Source organism: Odontesthes bonariensis, chromosome 3 (assembly GCF_027942865.1).
Source record: "Odontesthes bonariensis isolate fOdoBon6 chromosome 3, fOdoBon6.hap1, whole genome shotgun sequence".
NCBI classification, from domain to species: Eukaryota; Metazoa; Chordata; class Actinopteri; order Atheriniformes; family Atherinopsidae; genus Odontesthes; species Odontesthes bonariensis.
The window spans coordinates 20,303,753-20,325,151 of record NC_134508.1 but is presented as its reverse complement, the minus strand read 5'-3'; the positions used below and the strand labels follow the sequence as shown (position 1 = coordinate 20,325,151).

Below are 21,399 nucleotides of genomic sequence, written 5' to 3'. Positions count from 1 at the left end.
TTGAGACGTGTTTTACAGCAGAGCAGATTGTCCTAGAAAGATGCTAGATTCCCAGAGCGGTATTGAATAGTACAGTCACACACACTGTCCTATTTAGGATGATGATAAACGTCAATTCCATACAGAAAGTCACCATAGAAACATCACATAAAGTTAATACTACGATTTTGATATGAGCTGAATTTATAATCTACAACAATCTAAGAAACAAGAGGAACCTTTCCTTATGACCAGGCCTCTTTTTATGACTTAATCTTTTATCTAAAACACATTTTCCTGTTTTATGAGCTAAACTCATGCAATGAGTTTCTGCCTTCCATTGTAGCTTTTTTTGAAGACTTTTTTAACTTTTTGGAATTTAACATGTGTTGATAATGTCAAAGTGTATCAAAGTGAAAACCACTAAACTGGTCATGATCTGTCCTAACAAGTAGAGCAGCAATGATTTGTGTCCTGACTGAGCAGGACAATCGATGCGCTGCAACCCAATGATTTCCCAATCCATCAGCACTGTGTTGGACCTGCAATCGGACTCGACTAGTAAAAAAACACAGCCTGTTTGCTGCCTACTATGGAGAAGAAAAGAAATAGCAGGCAGACAATACTTGTACACAGAATGACCATTTTTCCAACATTCATTCGCAACTAATGATTGTGGATTTCAAGGCATTGGCTGACTTCCTGCCTGTTCCAACCAGATTGATGTGTTGTTACCTTATACGTGCTCTCCCAGCTGTTTGGAGACGGGCTGAGCTTGTAAAAAAATATGGTCACCTTGCTCAATAACAAAGATAACCCTCAGCTACAGTACTGTCAACGAGACTTGAGCTATGCTTCATTTTCTCATAGCTGTAAGTGCATAAAGGCAAAAATTGAAATTAAGCATTTGGTATGACAACCTTTACTGAGTTTTCTGTCAAGATTATTCCACGCTGCCTCATTAATGCTGAGGTCCGAGCTCAGAGAATGATTCATCACTCCATAAGACCAGTCGCCACTGATTTTCAGTCCAATTTATGTTTCATAGCTCAGCCTTTTCTGCCTGTTTCTCTTCCTTAAGAACGTCTTCTTGACAACCACCCTTCCACAGAGACCATTTCTGATGAGGCTTCAGCAGTAGGTAGATAAACAGAATAACCAGATATATCTCACAAATCCTGTGTCACGTTTTTCCAATTTCATAAGGACTTTCAGATACTGTTCATCTGCTGTACATAGTTTTAGACCTGCTACTTATTTTTTTTGTCCTCCACTTGTCCAATTTCAAAAATACTATTTCATGCCTGTCAAACTTTATCATCTTTGGCGTTAATTCACGAATGCATCTTAAGAAATTGAAACATATTATGTCTTTATGACAGGCTGCTAGTAACAAATAAATAATTGGAAAAAAAAACATTGAAAGACCTTCAGAAAGCCTGGGAACTATTGCTCAAGACCACTGTAAAACATGATAAGAAAGTCTGGCTGCTTGGAAACAAAACATTAGGAAATGAGGGGCGGCTCAAGACTTGGACAGTACTGTGAATCAGTACTTAAGACTACAGCCCTTCAAGACATTTAATGGTAAATTCATAGAAGTCCATCCATGATTCAACAACATGGTGCGGGTTTCCATTCAGACAGATTGATCATTACATCTTTTGGTATCACAAAACTCTTCATAAATAATTCTTTTGAGACAAATTACTTACTGACTGTATTCCTCTGTAGTCACCAATCATTATTTGCCCACACAAATGCCACCCTGTTTCCTCTTTCAAAGCTGACCTCTATCACAGCGTCCCTGAAGCATCCAGAGCTGACAGCAGAGACACAGATCCTGACTCTGACAAGTGGGCCCGTCACTTCCTGATGAGGGTTTGCGTCTGAGAGCCAAGACTGGCACTTGGTGCCATGTCCTAAGGCTACTGCCGCCTCCTAGCATAGCATAGCAACATCACCAATCTGCATTAGGTTCTTGTGACAGTGCTCCACTCAGAGGAGTGGTTGAACAATGTGTAAAAAGAAAAGAAGAGGTCATTTTGAAAAGGTGACACAGGAAGGGACAGAGCAAGAGAAGAAAGGATGAGAGGGGCGGCTGTTTTGACAGCATCAGCCCACGGGTAGCATGAGTCATACGCACCTTTTTCAATGCCATGCATACAATTCTGCCTCCTTACAGCTCACACTCTCTCTAATTGTTGTTGTTTTCTACAATTATTACAGCAGACTAGATGGCTTTGTGGGTTGTGGACTGTAACGTATCATGAGTAAAAACTGCAGTTTTGCTTTATACAACATGTTATCAAATTGAGACAGTAAAAGATTTAAGAAACAAAAACAAACACTGAAACCTTTTTTTATATATATGTACATATACATACATTTAATTTGCATAAACATGTGGAAGAACAACTGATCCTCACAACACCTTATCATAGCACAAAAGAAGCATCAACAAAAAAGACTTAAAAGAGAAGTTACTCATGCTTGTCAATCTGGAAAATATTACAAAACCACCTCTGAAGATTTTTAGACTTGTCCTCAGACAGATTGTGTACAAATGGAGGGAATTCAAAGCCATTGTTACTCTCCCCAGGAGTGTTCCTCTGAAAAGATCACTCGAAGATCAAGGCGTCTAGTAGTCTGTGAAGCAAGAATGAACTCAACGTTTATGCAACTACGGACCTCTCTAACAATGGCTAATATCAATAATAATCCTGAGTCCATCAGAAGAAGAGAAAAGCAATTGTGTGCAAGGCAGGGCTACAAGAAAAAAGGCTCGCCAAAAATAACAAAGCTGCCTGTGTGCACTCTGCTAAATATCACAGGGACCAGCCAGAAGGCCGTTGGAAAAAGTGTTTTGTGCACAGATGCAATCAAAATACAACTTTTCGGTTTAAATGAGGAGCGTTGTGACTCCAGCAAGAAAGACACTATGTTTGAGGATGAGAACCTTATCCCATCTGTGAAACATGGTAGTGGTGGTATCATGATTTGGGCATGTTTTACCATAACTAGGTCATGACAGATTACCATCATTTATGGATCCATAAATCCAGAATAATGAATTCTGATGATATAAGCCAGGATGTTTGTCTATTGAATGAATCTAAATAGAAAGTGGGCTGAGCAGCAACACAACCCAAAGCTCACAAGCAGCTCCATCAAATAATGCTTAAAGAAGAATAAAGCTTATGTTTCATAGAACCTACACCAAAGATATAACAATAATCCATTAGAAATATTCTTGAAGGACCTGAAACAAGCAGCTCATTTTGGACACCCCCAATATCTCAAAGTTGAATCTAAGTGAGATAAAGAGGAAACAACAACAAAAAAAATCACCCAAGGTGATGTGCATAAACATATGCTGTACAGCTCAGAGGCATTTACAGTTATTGTTGCACAGAGGGGGTCACTCACGCTAAATACTAAACGCAAATGTTCACGTAGTTTTGTCACTTCACTACGTAATGTTGGATCAGTGTCCTCTATAAATAAGTGGCAAAATATTTTTTCTTATCTATTTGACTCCTGATCTACTTTTATGACTCGTGTTAAAATGCGATGACACTGATGCAACAATAGGGGAAACTCTCAAACTTTCAAGCACCTACACATCAGTCCACTGGCTCACCAGAAGTTTGTGAATTTATTTGCAATTCCAAACTAAATCATTCCCAATCAACAGGGATTGTAGGAAAGCCACATTACTGTTCAAGAGAGTTCCAATATGGAGGAATTAATTCAATACTCACACATGCACAATGTAGACAAAACAAATATTAAATCTGATTGCCTTTTTTTCCAAATTCAAACAAACGTGCACAGTTCTGCTTGTTAAAGTACACATTCAGTCATCAGACAGAGTACTATGGATCACTCCCACTAAATTGAACCTAGAAATTAAAATGCAAGCTTGGGACGGATGCCAAAAAAGCTGCTGGTAAAAGGCTGAAGTGGGGAAGAGTGTTCGGTACATGTACTATATGTTTATGAGTGTTACTGTAAGTTAAGAATAGCTTGAATTACCTACAGCATTTATGTTGCAAAGTGCTGTTTAAAAATGAGCATATTAGTTTCTGCACACTCTTTTCTTTTCACCCCCTTTTACTTCTTACACTTAGTATTACACTTTATATTATCAATTTGCGCAAAAGATTTTGAGCACCGAGTCTTGCTTACGAGCTAACGAGACATTTCTCATCTACACAGTGTTGTTTTTACTAAAGTTCATTATAACCAAATGTCTGACATTCCTGGGCTCTTAAACAACACGTTGGTGAACATTTCAACAGGTTTCAGCTGGAGTAAGCAGCACACAGAGTTAACTGAACACCATAGGTATAGTGACAATCCTTAGACATGTGTCACTACACGAAGCTGACATAGCCAGGCTCTGTGACAACATCCTCTCCTCCTCTGAAAGCTGTCTAATCATATCAGAGTCTTCCCAGCTCGCTCCTGGTTCTTGTCCACATCTCCTGGCCACAGACAGGATGTTTTTATAAATCACCATGATGACATCACTGGGGTAGGCTGCATCAAGTCCATTCAGCTGTTATACTGCATGCCGAGGTGGTTTTACTTAAAAGTGTTACTGCGTGCCAGCTTGAATACAGCTCTGGCACGGTCACAGGTGCATTTGTTCGCACTGGCTGCCCGTTTACAGGCTGGAGGAGGATTTGATAGAAACCACACTCTTCACTGTCCATCCTCTCCCTACTGGCCAGGACTGGCTAACGACGAACAGGTGTGGAAGTACACAGAGTTCCTTCATGAAGCACCGTGTAAGAATGGCGTCAAGGTCAATTGGGGGTAACAACATTTAAAAATGAATATCCAAATAAACACGCAAATAAATCAACGAGACCCAGTCCTGTCAAAAAGCCGGATCCTTTTCTGCACACACCCGACCTCGGGACATGCAGTTGAGATGTTAATGAGCGCTGTGAGAGGCGGTGGGATCTGATCAATAATCTGCTGCACTCTCACAATAACGTGGCCGCGACATTTCCACAATACATTCAGTTACTTCTGCTTGAGCAATAGTCACAGTAACTGAGATTTTTAAGTGCAATGCCACGTGACAAGAACTGGTGCACGTGTTCGCACCCCAGAAAAACATTCTCAAAATTCTCCGAAACACATCACCCCTTAGCTCAGAAAAGGCAAAAAGAACATCACACCCCTTAAGTCCTCTTAAAGACGAAACCTCTCGAGACAATGCAAGAGGATCTATATACTTGTGAAATACTTCCTTAAATGTCACAAACACCATATCTGAGTTTCTATTAACGCAGCTCATTTAATGGGCTACAGTTGGAGCCTGGAACTGTCTGCTCTGCACCAGACCACAGAGTCGTACTAGATGAATAAAAGGCACTTTACCTGGTAGCACAGCATACTCTCGGGCTCCTTGACGGGATTGCTCATGGTTTCAGGGTTAAATTACTCAGCGTTCACGGAGTGTAAAGGTGAGACTTTCACTGAGCCTGCAATCAGCCTCTCGGCGCTGTCTTAGGACGCTGGAATAAGTAGTCACGATTTGGCCGCGGTAGTTCCTTCTTTTGCTTCAGACATGTTGACAGTTGACATCTCATTCAGATGGCGGAAATGGTGAAAATGATTATTGTGCCCCTGTGTTGTGATGATCTCTCCGCCGCACCTCCAGCTCCCCTCCCTCCTGTCCTGCCTGTTAGAGCAGGATGCTGAGAGCATCACTGCAGCCTCAGCCAATCAAATCAAAGCGCAGAGGCACACACTGGGCTGCAAGGCTCTGCTGCTAACCAGTAAGGCCAATTAGTCTGAGAGCTGCTTCGTCTTATACTGCACATACTGCACAGTTTAGTTGAGTTCCAGCGGCTAGATGTTGTGACCCCTGTGCACAACTTTTACTACAAGCTTTAAACCCAGCTAAAAAATATGGTAATTATATATAAAAGAGTGTGGTCTCGACCTGGGATCTGTTTATAAGACTGAGCTCCTGTGGACAGATCTCAGATTCTATCTATGAAATTGTGAATAAAAAAGTTTTAAAAAAAGTGACTTCAACAATTCAACAATCCAACCCATTTCTTGGAATATTTACAGGTACAAACATACATTTCACTATTTAGCAACAATATCCATATATACCATATGATGGATATTCCAAAATCATTGATTATTGATAACCTGAAAGACACACCCCAGACCACAGTTTCTGCGACTGAAGGGTTGTGTGTCTGAACAGGCGGTGAGCAGCAATGGAGCACCAAAGGAACTGTACACTTATCAAATCAAATCAAAATCAAATGTTTTTAACCTGGATTTAAAAATGTCTACATTTGGTGAAAGTTTAATCTCCACTGGCAGTTTGTTCCACTTGTTTGCAGCATAACAGCTAAATGCTGCTTCTCCATGTTTAGTCTGGACTCTGGACTGGACCAGATGGCCTGAATCCTTGGATCTAAGAGCTCTGCTGGGTTTATATTCTCTGAACATATCACAGATGTATTTTGGGCCTAAACCGTTCTGGGATTTGTAAACCATCAGCAGGTTTTTAAAATCTATTCTGTGACTGACTGGAAGCCAGTGTAAAGATTTTAAAACTGGTGTGATGTGTTCAGATCTCTTAGTCCGGGTTAAAACTCTAGCAGCAGCGTTCTGGATGAGCTGCAGATGTTTAATGCTCTTTTTGGGAAGTCCAGTTAAAAGTAATCGAGTCTACTAGACTCGATTACTGAGTTCTTACAGAGTTCATGACCGTGTACACCTGTGTAAGGTGTACTGTTGTACTGGAAGTGTATTCCAGTACAAGTAAGAGTCCTGCCATCTTCAGAAATATTCAGATGATTCTGCAGTCGTTGGGTCAGGAGTTTGCGTACAGGGAACTGGTCGACTGCTTTGTGGCACAGTGTGTGATCATCTGATTTTGAATATAAATAAGACAAATGAGAAAATTATTAATTTAAATGAGGTGCAGGAATAAGCTAAACACTATTTCTATACAGAGAGAAGAGGCTGAGGACGACAGATACATAGGCATTTACCTAGAAATGAGTGTTCAGGAAATAAAATGCTGAGGCTGTTTATAAGAGTGAAAGAAGCCCTGACTCTTCAGTGTTTGCAGCAAGATATTGTATATTATCTCTAAGTATTTGGTGGAAAGGGCAGTTCTCTTTACAGCAGCGGCACAAATTCCAGTGACTCCAAGAATCTGAACCCGAGAGCTGATTGTGTAAAGAAGAATGTTCCACAGGCTTCTCAGCAAAGTGACGACACTGCACATCGTGTGCACAACATACTGCTAAAAGAGAGTAGTGTCTCCAGTCATAGGCTTCTGTAGCTTTGCTGCAAGAAGGACCGGTTAAAGAACAGAAAATTATGATAGATTTTATGATCACAGCAAATAAATAGATGGAGGGTGAAAAAAGCAAAGTGAAGAGAGGTGTTGGGTCAAGGCAGTTGGTCTCCAAGCCATCTAGATCAACAGCAGTATAACTATAGGGATCTCAGGTCTTAAAGGTAGAGAGGGGTCCAAGCCCATACTAGGAGTTTGTTCCAATAGATGGGAGTGTGACAGCTGAAGGCTCTGCCTGATTCTACTTCTGAAAACTTTAAGAACCACAAGTAAACCTGAAAGCCTGAAAGTGAAGTGCTCTGTTAGGAAAATCGAAGGAGGTCTTTAAGATACGTTCTTATGAGCAGAAATTGAATTTCAAGATCTCTACAATTTAAACTGTAATTGTAATAACTATGTTGATCTGAAAACCTCTTTATTTTAAGCAGTTTAATACTTAAATGCAGACAGAATAAAAATTGTAGAGCAGTAATTCAGTTTCTTCCCATTTAAAACTGATTTCAGATGTCCAGCCAGACATCTTCCCTGGAGAAGTGACAGCATTTTTTTGCCAGTCATATTGAGAGGTTTTCAATTTAGGATATCCAGAATTGCATTCTTGAACTCTAGAGAGAGTTTTCTAAATATCCGCAATATAATTCTGGATGGGGAAAAAAAAAATCATATATTGGATATCTACAACCTAAGTTGTTTGATTTCAGATTACCGAAAAAAAAAAAAAAGTATTCCAGACATCAGACATCCAGCTATTATAACCAAAAATGGTGAAAAGGGTAAAAATGTCAGTATTGACATAGACATACAAAAAACTTAAAACCGGTTAGAATATAGTTTTAATGTGTCTAAAATTAAAAATTTACTGGTCATGTTTTATATGCAACCATACAGTTTTTTTTTTAGAAACTGTATTTCAACACATGTGAAACTTTGTGATTGCACTGGTCAAAATAAAGTTTATGTATGTATAAATTCCCAACAAAAACCTACTGTCTTTTCTTATCCAACAACTTGTGACAAAGAAATATTGTCTTCAGCAGTAAGAGTTGCTGTACTGAGAAGTCTGAATTGACATGTGAGACCAAAGACAGAAACATGATGATTTCATTAAATGTGTACAATGCACTAGATAAGAATGTACTAGAAAGCCTCTAGCGCCATCTGGTGGGATGTCCAAACGCTGTGCAACCCAAGATATATGCCAAATATGTAGAAATGTATATGTACCCAGGCAAAACTAGCCTATAGCTCACCTTTCACTCAGTGACACCGATGTTTTACTTATTTTAACGCAATATATAATCCTCTGTTCTTTAACACGGTGGCACATGTTCACCCAAGAAAAGGATCAAGTAGCGGTGATCCAGTAATGCTTTACTCCTCACTGACCTCTGTACAAACCCTCGATCAAGACACACATGGGAGAGTGCGTACCTGTCACACCTGATTGGATTTAGTTCAGCAAGTTTTCCCGCTTCAACCACGTGATCCCTTAAGTTCACAGAGCGCAAACTCAGATTGCAATGTCCACACAAAAGTTGCATCGTGGTGTGCTGTTACGGCTTGTTTTTTTTATTATTATTATTGTTTTTGTGCATGTTGCTCGCACGCGAGAGCCACCATGCAACTTCTGGGGTCTTATAAGTGCTCCGCTTTTCTCACCACATTAAAAGCAGTGGACCTTTCATCGACCAGCACAGCCTCCAGGTTCCTTTGGCTGTGGTTGTTATGGCAACTATAAACATTGTGTGGGAGCATGGACGGTTGTTATGGGAACTGACTGCGCGACCTTGAAGGAAGCAGGACGGATCGAGGTCCATGGACAGAGCGGTGGGATCACAATTGAGGTGCCATCATAGATATTTATCGCAAAATACCTTTTATTTTTATTTTTATATATATTTAAAATTGAGAATCGTTTAAAGACTATTTTTAAGCATGTCCAATCGTTGTCAATCAAAGCAAAGACAAGTTGCACACTAATTCATGGTCGTTCATTGTGGCAATAGGCAAGACTGTTGTGCACGCCGGGTAAGTCATTTTTGCGTATGTGCGCGCGCCTTAACTGCGCCTATGTTCGTGAGCATGGTAGCCTCAGTCAGTCCAAATCAAAATGCCTGCTTGACCCAATTTACATCCTTCTTCAGTGGCTTAACAGACATAGTGTGTCACATGTCATACTATTTATAGAAAAGCTTACTCTGTATTTTTCATATGCAGTGGAAAATATTTCCCGACTGCATCTCGTTCAGATCTACTGTGAAAATCTGCACACATTATGCTATAATTCATGAATAAGTGTGATTTTGTATATTGTAATATATATGGATTTTTTCTTCCTTCTTCCTCTTCCTCTCTGTATATTTATCAGTTGAAGAGGAAACTTTCTAGAGGTTACATCAGCAACAAATGCCAGGTAAGTCAACAGACACTGTTTGTGCAAAGCATTCAAATTTGAGTACTTTATTTCTACATTTGACCAATAAATTTGTCCCAGTGTATCAGTCCACAGTTTCTCCTCTTGAGGGCAGGTTACATCGCAGTGTGCCAAGCCTGCCTGCAATCAAACCAGACAGGCTGAGAACAGCCAAAGCAGTGGTGGAAAAAGCAGTGAAGGTGTTAAAACGTAAAAAAAACTGGTTATATTTTAGCATAATCCCACTGCTGTGTGTTGTTAAACTATCTCCCCTCTGCTTATTCTAAGTCGAGGAAAGTATTTTCAGTGCACGGACCTTATCCTGTGATCCGTGCTGCCTTATTGGCCAGAGGGTGGGTGGAACGTCGTTTGCCCAGTCCGGTCCAGAGAGGACCTCATTGCCACAGTGATGAGGAGGAATATGGTAGTTATGGAAACGCTAGTGCTGATCTTACTGGTGATGCAATTAGTCTAAAAATTAGTCATGTTAGTGTAACGCATTTGGGATCTCTCAGGTTTAACATGCATACATACACAGAAAGCAGCAAAATGTAAGGGCTCTCACTTATTTCCAAAAGTAAACCTCATACCACTTCACAATTAGAGAGATTTTTTTTTTAATCATCCAGTTGTTATAGTATGTAGTTTTTGTCGGATTGATCAGTAATTTCTTTCTTTAACTGTAAAAAACACGAGTATAACTGGATCGCTGGACAGACAGATGTCTCCTCACTTGATAAATGATACATTTTGAACCACATTACAGACAAAAAACTCTAATGCAGACCCCTACTTTAGTTCACACACTCAAACACACTCACACACTTCTTATGTCTTTACAGAGAGAGTGGATGAAGGCGAGAAAGACGAGAACCCTGACGACATGTATTACCTGATGGTAAGATAACGTCTAAGAGACCCAGCTCACTCAGCACTGATGTTTTTGCACAGCGTGAAAACAAATACTTATTTTTTGTGTGTCTTATCTTAATTTGTCCTAGTCACGCCTGGTTCGAAATGAAACAACGTATTTCTACTGGACGACTCGACGGGACTGCATAGACTGTCATTTCTTACAGAATGACCAAATGACCAATCACTTTGCAAATGCTGGAACCTTTACTACAAAGGTTTCTGGAAGTTTCTAATTACTGACCATCAGAAATGCTTTCTTTTTTTACTTGGGCAGATATGGACTTGCTCCTCTGGTCTCTTCGTTCACATAACCTTGTGTCTCTCAGGTCGGGCTGTGCATGAATCTGCGTAACCTTCAGTGGTTTGATACTGCGGATCCTGATACCTTTTTCCCAAGATGCTACAGGCTTGGGGCAGAAGATGACAAGCAGGCATTCATAGGTCTGCTGTGTGACCCTATTACACCAAATCATAGTCAAGAAGCCTTTTCTAGATAAAAAAAAATCTGACGAGATTCTCAAGCTTTACTTTGTATTTAACATATCTTGCTTTCTACTCATTACACTTATTTTTACACTTATTCTTATATTGTAATTTGGGAGCTATCTGGCACAGGAATTTCCTAAAGAAAGTTCTATCTTATCTTATCTTATCAAGTGTAAATTAAACATGGGATATTTTTCAATTAAAAATGAAAAAAATGTCAATTAATGTCAATACATTGTTTTACAGTAAGTTTACTTGCTGCCTGTCCTTTCTCTTTTATGTTCCATCTCTTCGTTTACTCTGAAAATGAAGAGGACTTCAGAAGGACTTCCTGTACCAGCCTGCTGCAGCATGTGGTTGAAACAGGTAGCCCGAGAAGAGAAGAATCAAAGGGTGAGGAGCAAATAACAAAGAACAGTGGATCAGAAGGTATCAGTCCACAGTCAATCAATTAAGATGCATGATGTTTCATATGATTAAAAAGAAGAAGCTGTATTCTCCTTCAGTACCAATCTTCTCTCTCTCTCTCTCTCTCTCTCTCTCTCTCTCTCTCTCTCTCTCTCTCTCTCTCTCTCTCTCTCTCTCTCTCTCTCCAGAATTGAATGATATGGAACATCAATTTGTAGGTCCAGAAATTATTGACACAGCTTTACGTGTGTGTCACGAGTTTCTCAGTGTTTTAAACCATAGTGACATTGATGTAACTCCCCCTTCTGTGGAGGAACAGCAGTGGGACACTTTTCTGCAGGACTACTACAGGGTTGTGCAGTGAGTATATTTTCTGAGAGATTCCATTGTTTGCTAAAATGATCCCTTCTATGTCAGGCTGATCATATCTGCTGTACTGTTAGTTTCATTCAGTGTTAACATACTGGAGGTCATCAAAGACTCACAAATGTATCTTTGATATCTGGGTTCTTATTAGGGTGGGAGGATATTTGGGGGAAAAGTACTGTGCACTATTCAAAAGATCTGTATATTTCAGTTCCTTATCTACTAATTTGATTTGAATTAAATTATCAAAAGAAAAGGAAAAAAGGATGTTGCTGATAGCAATAATATATATTTGAAATTAATCTATTGATGTTTTTATTGCGAATGTTAGTGAAAATCTGACATGGCAACTCTTGATTTGGGTCACCTATAATATGTGGTTTATTAGGCATGTTATTCGTATTTTTAAAAATAAATTGTCCTAGTTCCACAGATCTGTATACTAATGCCATAAAATGTACAAAATGATGTATTTGTAATTCTGATATTGTATGTTTGTAGCAAAGGTGCGGTGATCAGGGGCAGCGGTGTGTTTGTGGAGCGTTGTGAGGCCATGTTAGCCAGATTACAGGAAGTTTGCCCTCAGCTGAGCACTGACGGGCTAAACAACATCTGGATTATCAAACCAGGAGCCAAGTCGAGAGGAATAGGTGAGACACTTCATTAATATAAAAACAGTAATTCAACCTTCTAATATTTTTTTGTACTTGTTGCTATCTAGCACATATTAGTAATGACAGTAAAAACTTGACACAGCACAATGTCTTAAATGTCTAACCCGGAGCAGATCCAAACAACTTTAATAATCTATGTTTGCATTTCCGATTTACCCTTCCCCTACTTTAAAAAGTAGTTGCAACACAAATCCATTCCTGTTTAACCAATAACAACTTGTATGAACAATTGTATTCTGGTTTTCCATCGCACTGAAACAGCCCTTATATAAAAAATCACCAATGACCTCCTCATGGCAGCTGATTCTGGTTTACTCACCATTCCCATCCTTCTTGATCTGAGTGCATCCTTCGACACCATATCCCACTTCATTTTCTTAAACTAAACACTGATAAAACTGAATTTCCTCAGATCAGAACCAAATCTACTGTTTAAAATAGCCTAGCCCACTTCATCTCTGACACACCGCCCCATATTACATTGTTTTTAGATTTTTGTACGTTGATTTTATGTCGGTTTCTTATTTGTCTCTGTGATTTTATTGTGCAGTGTTCTTGAGTATTTTGACAGGTGCTTTCAAATAAAATTTATTATTATATTTATCACAAGGAAAGGATGGTGTGTATTACTCGTGCTTTTTTTGGACAAATATTGGTGCCTTAACAACCATGTCAGCTACAGCACCATGCACACTTACATTTAATGTTGTTAAAGTTGCAGTTGCGATATGTTTTATGGGATTCTTGTGTCACCCCTTTTGCCATGTCACTGCCCCCCCTCCCATCAGGAATTATGTGCATGAATCGCCTGGATGAGATTTTGTCGCTCGTGGACACTGACAGAGCCCTGATGAAGGAGAGAAAGTGGGTGGTTCAGAAATACCTGGAGCGTCCCTTGTTGGTCCATGGCACAAAGTTTGACCTACGTCAGTGGTTCCTCATTACTGACTGGAATCCTCTGACTGTCTGGTTCTACAAGGAGTGCTACATTCGGTTTTCCACTCAACCCTACTCAACAAAAACACTAGACAGGTCAGACAAAGAAAATAATTTACTCTCCAGTTGTATGTGACCTTTACAGCATCTTATATCAAGTGTACTCTGAGTGTACCCAGTTCTTTAAAGCGTATTTTACACCTGTATTAATTTCCTGTATTCTTCTCAGCTCAGTCCACCTATGCAACAACTCCATCCAGAAGCACTTTCAGCCTTCTTGTGACCGCCACCCAGGAGTGCCTGCGGACAACATGTGGTCCTGCTCTCAGTTTTGCTCTTTTCTGCAGAAACAGGGCCGTGAGAAAGACTGGGAGGCAGTGGTGGTCCCGGGCATGCAGCAAGCGGTGGTCAACGCCCTACAGACGGCCCAAGACCTGGTTGAGCCCCGTAAGGCAAGCTTTGAGCTTTATGGAGCCGATTTTATGTTGGGCAGAGATCTAAGGCCTTGGCTTCTGGAGATCAATGCCAGTCCAACTATGGCCTGTTCTACCACTGTGACTGCTCGGCTTTGCCCTGCTGTGCAGGTGGACACGCTGAGGGTTGTGCTAGACCGACGGACTAATCCAAACGCTTACACTGGAGGCTTCCAGCTAATCTACAAACAGGTTGGGCGATCTTCAGAGTGAATATATGTTTTTTTCCATCATGATTCTTTTGAATGATTGATGTTATACAAAATTAACTAATTCTGATTTTTTCCAGGCTGCAGTAGAAGTTCCTCACTATCTGGGAGTGAACCTAGTGGTGGAAGGAGCCCCCCTTCGGCAACCCAGACCTCTGCCCCATAGACAGACTGCCACCTCTAACACATCTCTCTCTGTTCACTTCTCTTCTGACCAGTCACCTCCAGTGGAGGTTGAGAAAGAATACCAACTATCAGATCAAGAGCCCCACACAACGTCTGCTTTTTGCCACTCAGGCAAAGAAAACCAAGAGAGAAAGATGCTGCTGACATATATGTCTCCAAAAAGAGAACGTGAGAAGAGAGCAGAGCTTCAGAATGGCCCCCGTGTTCGTAGGTCCTGCCATGAGCCCTTAGTGATACGCACCAAACCTCAGAGGAAAGCGCAACGGTGTGGTCTAAGTCTTCGTGTTAATGGAGCAACCCTCGTGCCAAAGAGTCTTTCCTTCTCCCTCAGCCCACCTCCGAGCATGTCAGAGGATAAAACTGAGTCCAGTACAGCTCATGGATCACACATTTGCCGATCCTTTCTTCCTAAGACAACTTTTGAGCCCCAACACAGGATTTCTGCTCAGGTCTGTCCTCCATTCCAGGGTCCCCTACCAAGTCTGGAGGTGCGTCGCTTGCGACCAAATAATGTAACTGGATCCTCTGTCCATCGTAACTCAGGCTTTTCATCGTATCCCAGCATCGACAAGCATCGATTGTTCTTCCATTCACAAAGACAAAGCACTGAGAGATGCAAAGGAGAGCAAAAGTACTAAAGAGGTTTAGGGTTGAGATGATGGAAAGCAGCTGAATGAGTTGAAGAGACTTTTTTAGGATTAATCAGATGAAAACAAATGATGAGCATACTCTACTACTGTATTAAGCTTTTTGTAACATGATTGTTAGACAATTACTATTCAGATTATGCAGATTTCTTTCTTTCTTTCTTTCTAGTTGTAGTTGTAAGTATTTGAGCTCCCCAGCAGGTGGTAATAAAGTGCCAATGATCAAGCTGCATAAGCCATACCCCAGCTTCTGCAGGAAATAAAAGCTAGGGAAAGAAATGTCAGTTCTCATCCAGATTGGTGTCTTTGTCACTTGCTTAATTAGACCTCCATATTGCTTTCAAACCTCTGTCACCAAAAAGTCCAAATTTATTTAACTTTCACAACGGTAAAAGTGAATAAAGGATGTCGGTGTTCATGAAGAAGCCCAATCGATGCTTGATAAGCGGATTTTTTTTTTCCAATGATTTGCACTCCATTTCACATTTACTTGCCACACATTTCAGAATATATATTTCTATTGATACGTGTCTTAGAAATGTATAGTCCCTAAGTGGATAGAATGAAAGAAATAGTAGCTGACAGGAAGCAATAAGAAAGGGGGCTGACGTGCAGCGGAGGTCTAACAGGACACGTTGGCTTTTTTGTTCATCTTAATCTTTAGGTCACGTTAGCAATTCAACATGAAACTCCTTCAACAAACGAATCAGGTTTAAGGAAACCAGCCTGAGAGGAACTGACATCTCAGGTTGCAGGTCACAGCCTTAGACTGCACTTTGCACAGACAAACTAGATGGGGAATAACTCGATGCTCTTTCAGTTTTGAAATGATAGTGAGAAGAACAATTTCTTATTAAAGGAGGGACTAAACTGCTGAATTAGAAAGAGATGGAACAATGATTGTAAGTGCTCATATATAGCTTTAAATGGCATTTCTCTATAGGCAGGGTTAGGTTGTTGTTATTTATGCTTCATATATGTTTTATATGTAGGATTTATATCAAACTGGTGAGCAAGTTAAAGTCACAAAAGACGGATCCTGATTGTTGCCTCTGGAGATGAGCTTTTAATGCTTGTTTGTTTGCATGTTTAAGCAATATTAGATACAAGTGTTTAACCTGCAGAAATGCTAAGCTAAATGTTTCCCACACACAGGTGACACTGATGTGTTGAGATGGTGCAGATTTATTCATCCTAACTAAATTCACTCTTTTTACACACATTCATCAACTCATTAAAACACACGAAGTCCAAGCAAGTTTCCACGGGAAAAATACTTTATTAATACACTTATATGATGTATATCAACATTTATAGACAAAATATGTACATCAAACATCTCTCTTTAGGTCCCAAAATATAAAATCTTAAGTACCTCTCTCTATAGAAAACTAGTCGTCTGGTAAAACTTACATTCACGTCTCTCTTACTTCTTTGTCTCCAGTTTTCATACATAGTACAGAGAATAAACATTTGAGATTTATCAGCTTGTCACAAGTAAAAGGCAACAGCAAGAACAAACACCGGGTTTGACTTGAGCAGAAACAGATGTTGAGTATGCAGACCAGGTCCAGCACAGTGCTACAGAATGTACACATTTTCTGAGTACACAACATTGTCTACACCCTGCACCCCCTCAAACTCTCTGGGTGGACAGAGTGCACGAACAAGTATCAAAAATAGAAATATACAAGAAGTTTATGGACAATAATTACGGAAATTCATGTCAACTTTCTGTTTTTCCAAAAAAAGGAAAAAAAAGAAACAACAAAAAAACAAGACGTTTCATTTTCTTTGGCCACTATGGGGTGACCTATCCCTTCTTCCACCATGGCTGTTCCCTAACCCCTCTATGTACACACTTGGGGACCATCTTGTTTTTTATGGTGACAGTCATCATAATGTCTGGTTCAAAGGGCATTTCCCGTAATCAGAATGGTGAGCAAAGGACATAGGCAACAAACTTTGGGTGACTTATTACTGCCAATTTGGTGCAAAAGTTTCTAGAGTACAAGATGATGTGTCTTTATCACAACAGCCACAAGTGGGAGGCATCAGTTTCATCTGCGTTTTACACTTCAACAGCAGCATCGAAAACATGTCTTTTCTTTACATTCAACCAATGTGTATGTGTGTGCATGTGTGCGGGGCAGGTCTTGTATGTATGATACATCTGCCACTGAGCTTTGAACATTCAACCAGAGCTTTGCATTCCTCCAAGTGTGGATGGGTGACGCTCTCGCCTGTCTCCTTTATCATTTCTACAAGTCCTCTCTTTTACAGTTTGACCTCTGGATTGACAAAAGAGGAGTTGAACGAATATGGTTTATGGAGCAGCCCAATCATCTTCTCCTGCCTACTACGGACTAGAACAAGATTGTCTCTTTGCCTGTTCCTTCGCCTCTCATTCTTTGGTTTCCAGGTTGAGGGGTGGTACCTGCTTTAGTGCCTGAAGAAGGGCAGGGGAGTCCATAGGGGTTTGGGATATGGCTGGGGCTGGAGAACCTCCCCTGGGAGACAACACTAACTGAGGTGGTGGTGGTCTCTCGCTGGGCATGGTGGGTGAGGAGCTTCCCATGCCAGGGTAGAGCATGGACACACCTCCAGGGTACCAGCATTTCTCCAGCATTGGCAGGTAAGCTGCAGCAGAAGGTGGAATGAGGTAGAATGGCATGCAGAGGGGGTGTGGTGGAGGAGGTGGATGGTTGGGGGATACACTCATGTAACTACTATAACCGCTAGAGGATGACGAAGCTGATGATTCTCCACCTGACAGGAGCTCATCCTCAGAGCACTCAATGCGGGGTCGTTTGTGACGTGGTTCATCTTCTTCCTGCTTGATACTGGAGCTCTGCCTATCACCCAGCGGTCGCTTCTGCTGGCTCTCCTGACCATAATAATCTGGACGTTCCTGCGGCGCCCGAGATTCAATTTTCTCCAGCTCTCCCCCATAGCCACTGTCTGTGTCTGTATCGCTGCCGCTCTGCTCGCTGCTCGGTGGAGCGTATGCCCGCTGGATGACAGGCACACAGTTCCTCCCATAGCCCTCGCTGGACTTGGGGGGTGAGCTGGTGGGCGTCTCCTTGTGAGGTTGGTGCTGGTGGTAGGCAGGGATCTCCTCGGGTCGAGGGCTGAGAGGGGTGCGGGGTCGGGCCGGACCCTGCAGCACCTCCGCAGCTAATTTGTGAAGGTGGTTGATAACATGGGAAGGCGTGAAGTCTCCGTCGAGCTCGTGATTAGCTACGTACTGAAGGATCTCCTTGGCACACATGTGGAAGCCAGAGCGAAACATCTCCTCTGACTTCTCCTGGCTGACAGGAGGCTGCTCTATAAAAACAACGAGAAACCACACATTCAGAATTTCTGACATTTCACGTAGATAAGAGGCTGTAGCGGATTCTTTTTCTGTTGCCACAAACTGCATTTTGTGTGTCAAGTTACTCATTTGCTCATAGCTCTGCATAATCTGTCCATTATCCATTTATTTGACTAATTAGCAGTTTGAGGGACAACCCTGCCCTGCAGGCACTGTAATTATGTGTGTGTGCAAATATCTGCAGCTCACCAATTTGCATCCCGCTCTGCAGAGCAAGGATCTTCTGCTGCTGTTGCTCCAGAAGAGAGGTGAGGGCTTTCACATGCTTGAGTGTAAGCTCTAAAACCACAGCCTTCTCCAGATGGCCCAGAGTCTGAGGGAGACACGCACAGTCAGCACATCCTAACAGCTTATATAACTCACAGAGACTAAGCTGAACTACGGCTGCCCACATGGTCTCCTGCCACGCAAAAAATTTAAAATATATCACCTACAATATCAAGACTTATTGTATCATAGCTCCAGATGTTAACTTGATAGCATAGAGCTTGTGGGATCTTTTAAAAGCCAGTAAACATGACAGGAGACACTTTCTTTTTGATGAGACGTCATTCGTTGTGAATGATGACGCATCCGACACAGATGTAACATCACTGAACAGCCACTGAGTGGCGCATGCTGAATAACATTATCCCTCCGAGCTACAGTACGAACTTACGGTGAGTTTCAGGTGTTCGGGTAGTAAATCTTTCAACTGAGCGATGCATTCGTTTATCCGGTCACGTCTTTTCTTCTCAATAAGTCTGTGAGGCAGCTTGTAGGTGTCCTGCAAGAGTAAACAGGGTTGTTACATAAATTCTTCATGATCAGAGGCAGCTACACCCATGGGGAGGACTCCAGGAGTTATGTCATAGCAGGAATTAGGTCAACCATTTATGGGAACAACTGGCACTTTTAATTCCTCCCTTGCAGATTACACGCATTAAGATATGTGGCAACACGTTAGCAATAATTAAAAAATGAAAATAAAGAAAAACATTTTTTTTTAAACATACCTTGCTCTCTTCTCCTCTCTTCATCCCCCGCCTTGGTTTATAAACGTACATCGGGAAATCCACTCTAAAAAATTAAAAACGAGAGTTCATGAGTTAAGTTGTGAAGTAGTGTTTTTTATGAAGTGAGATATTCAGAATATCAAACATCAATCTTGATCGAAGAGCACACTTTCAGAGTGTAACTTACCCCTGCACGTCTGACAGATCAGCCTGGTGTTTGGAAAGAGGTGGAGGTTGCGAGCTTGGAATTCGCTCCATTCTTTGAACTCCAAAAACAACGTCGGAAATCAAGGTGTTCTTCTCCAATTCATTCACAGGTAAACGCGTATTTATTTAGGCGCGATTTGGCTGCAAAGCAGTTTGGGTGAAAACAGCGAAACGCTTTAAAAAAAACAAAACGAAAATGGTCAAAATTATTTCGCGTTTGTCATCTTTTTTTTCCCCTTTCGCTCTATTGTTAGTGAAAACGTTATCTTAGGCGTGAAAATGCCTCCAAGTTAGTTCCCTTGAATTCCACGCCGTGGTGCCGCCGCAGATGGAAGTCAACCCTCTTGATGGCGCGTTGGGAAAGTGGGGGAGGACGAAGCGACGAGTTAAATAAACCCTCTGACTCTCCGCTCAGCCTGACCTACCTCTATCACATGAGGCTCACGTGTTAAACGGCGCTGTATCCTCGGCGGTGGGACTGCCCACTCTCTACAGATAACGCGCCTCAGTGGACGGATGGCGGCGCACGTCAGAGCGCAGGGCGGCGCGTGTCGCATCCCGTGTACCACCATGCTGAAAAGTGTATGGAAACATGGCTGTGTGCAGTGAACGTGCTGGTAGCGAGCGAGTCATGGGAGTTCAACGGGCATGCGTGCCACAGACAAGTGACTGTGGTGCGTTTCCACAATCACACAAATACAAGACCACCGTGGTCTCAGGCGCGAACTGCTGTGGCCAAAAGCACAGAAAAGCCAGAAATATTAGGTTTCGAGCAGTTTCAACAAGGGGAATCAATGCCAACTGTTTAATAGGCCGTTTATAACAACAACAACAACAACAAAAATAATGATGATGATACTACTAGTAGTAATAATAGGAATTTCATATCTTTTGGTGAAACATCGCAGAACAAACAGCGCCGTCATGGTAGAAGTGCACGTGCACCTGTGCATGGTCTGCCGCGTGGAGTGTCCGTTTCTGCTGTCATGAGGCCGTGCTGTCTGTCACGTTGATCTCCTCATGGCCTGCTGAGCGCGCACACGCTCACGGCTGCTGCACCTGTCTGCTGCTGGCTGCACGCTTCCTAACAACCCCCTCTTTAGAAAAGTAGCCACACTCTCAATGATTCCTTCCCAGCAAATGGCGAGGCGAACTAAAAATTACAGATGCGTTGCAGTAGTGGTTTAAGATAGTCTTACCACCCCGGAAAAAAACCCATATATTCTCTTCAAGAACAGTGAATAGGGAAAAAAAATACAGTGTGGTTTGATGATAGCCTCACAACTTAATCCCCCAGACACACGACAAGACTCGGTTACACCAGCATGTGTTTACTGGAGGTAAATGTGAGAACACGTTTTGGGGTTCGCCGTCAGCAACATGACCTTGAAATAACTTGTTATTCTGTTAGCTGAGGACTCAATGTCCCATTATGAAGTTCATATGACCGTGTATATCCTTGTTATTCTTTGATACACTATTTCTAACTGAAAAAAAAAACATGTTAGCAAAATCCCTGTAGTGAATGATTTTGATATTTTGGACAGTAGACTGATTTCAAATTGTCGTTAATACTCGGATATACACACAAAATCAAGTCTTGCAAACCTTTGAGACTCATTAAGGAAACACTTAATGCAGTGAACCCTACGATTACAACTACTGTTTCCTCTTAAACAGAATTAACTTTAGATAAGTAACGCATTGCAAGGGAAAATTTTATGTTGCGGTAAGAGGAGCTCATTTTAACCATCCATATTAGAGGCAATTGTGTTTGG

General features: G+C 41.4%; 3 protein-coding genes across 4 annotated transcripts in view; 1 reads left to right on the top strand and 2 right to left on the bottom strand.

Annotated features, from left to right (window-relative positions):
• Positions 1 to 5,659, bottom strand: part of slc4a8 (solute carrier family 4 member 8) — a 32,694-nt gene extending 27,035 nt beyond the window's left edge. Inside the window, exon 1 of the mRNA XM_075459980.1 lies at positions 5,377 to 5,659. Within this exon, the coding sequence (XP_075316095.1) occupies positions 5,377 to 5,421 (45 nt within the window). The 5' untranslated portion in view covers positions 5,422 to 5,659. The remainder of the gene's footprint in view (positions 1 to 5,376) is intronic.
• A 3,474-nt stretch (positions 5,660 to 9,133) lies between these two features.
• Positions 9,134 to 15,468, top strand: ttll3 (tubulin tyrosine ligase-like family, member 3). Of its 2 annotated transcripts, XM_075462103.1 has the most exons (13): positions 9,134 to 9,358; positions 9,699 to 9,743; positions 9,825 to 9,943; positions 10,032 to 10,167; positions 10,586 to 10,641; positions 10,745 to 10,873; positions 10,985 to 11,099; positions 11,457 to 11,573; positions 11,741 to 11,912; positions 12,420 to 12,568; positions 13,381 to 13,624; positions 13,758 to 14,193; positions 14,291 to 15,468. In XM_075462103.1, the coding sequence occupies exons 2-13, from the start codon at positions 9,737 to 9,739 to the stop codon at positions 15,032 to 15,034; spliced, it is 2,424 nt and encodes an 807-aa protein (XP_075318218.1). In that variant the 5' UTR covers positions 9,134 to 9,358; positions 9,699 to 9,736; the 3' UTR covers positions 15,035 to 15,468. The 2 variants fall into 2 exon arrangements, with proteins under 2 accessions (XP_075318218.1, XP_075318217.1); XM_075462102.1 differs by having other exon boundaries at positions 9,699 to 9,943.
• An 830-nt stretch (positions 15,469 to 16,298) lies between these two features.
• LOC142377098 (class E basic helix-loop-helix protein 40-like) lies at positions 16,299 to 20,065 on the bottom strand. The gene is made up of 5 exons (XM_075460873.1): positions 19,602 to 20,065; positions 19,415 to 19,478; positions 19,078 to 19,185; positions 18,609 to 18,732; positions 16,299 to 18,370 (listed from the first exon to the last, which is right to left on the bottom strand). The coding sequence occupies exons 1-5, from the start codon at positions 19,670 to 19,672 to the stop codon at positions 17,448 to 17,450; spliced, it is 1,290 nt and encodes a 429-aa protein (XP_075316988.1). The 5' UTR covers positions 19,673 to 20,065; the 3' UTR covers positions 16,299 to 17,447.
• Positions 20,066 to 21,399: the final 1,334 nt, after the last annotated feature.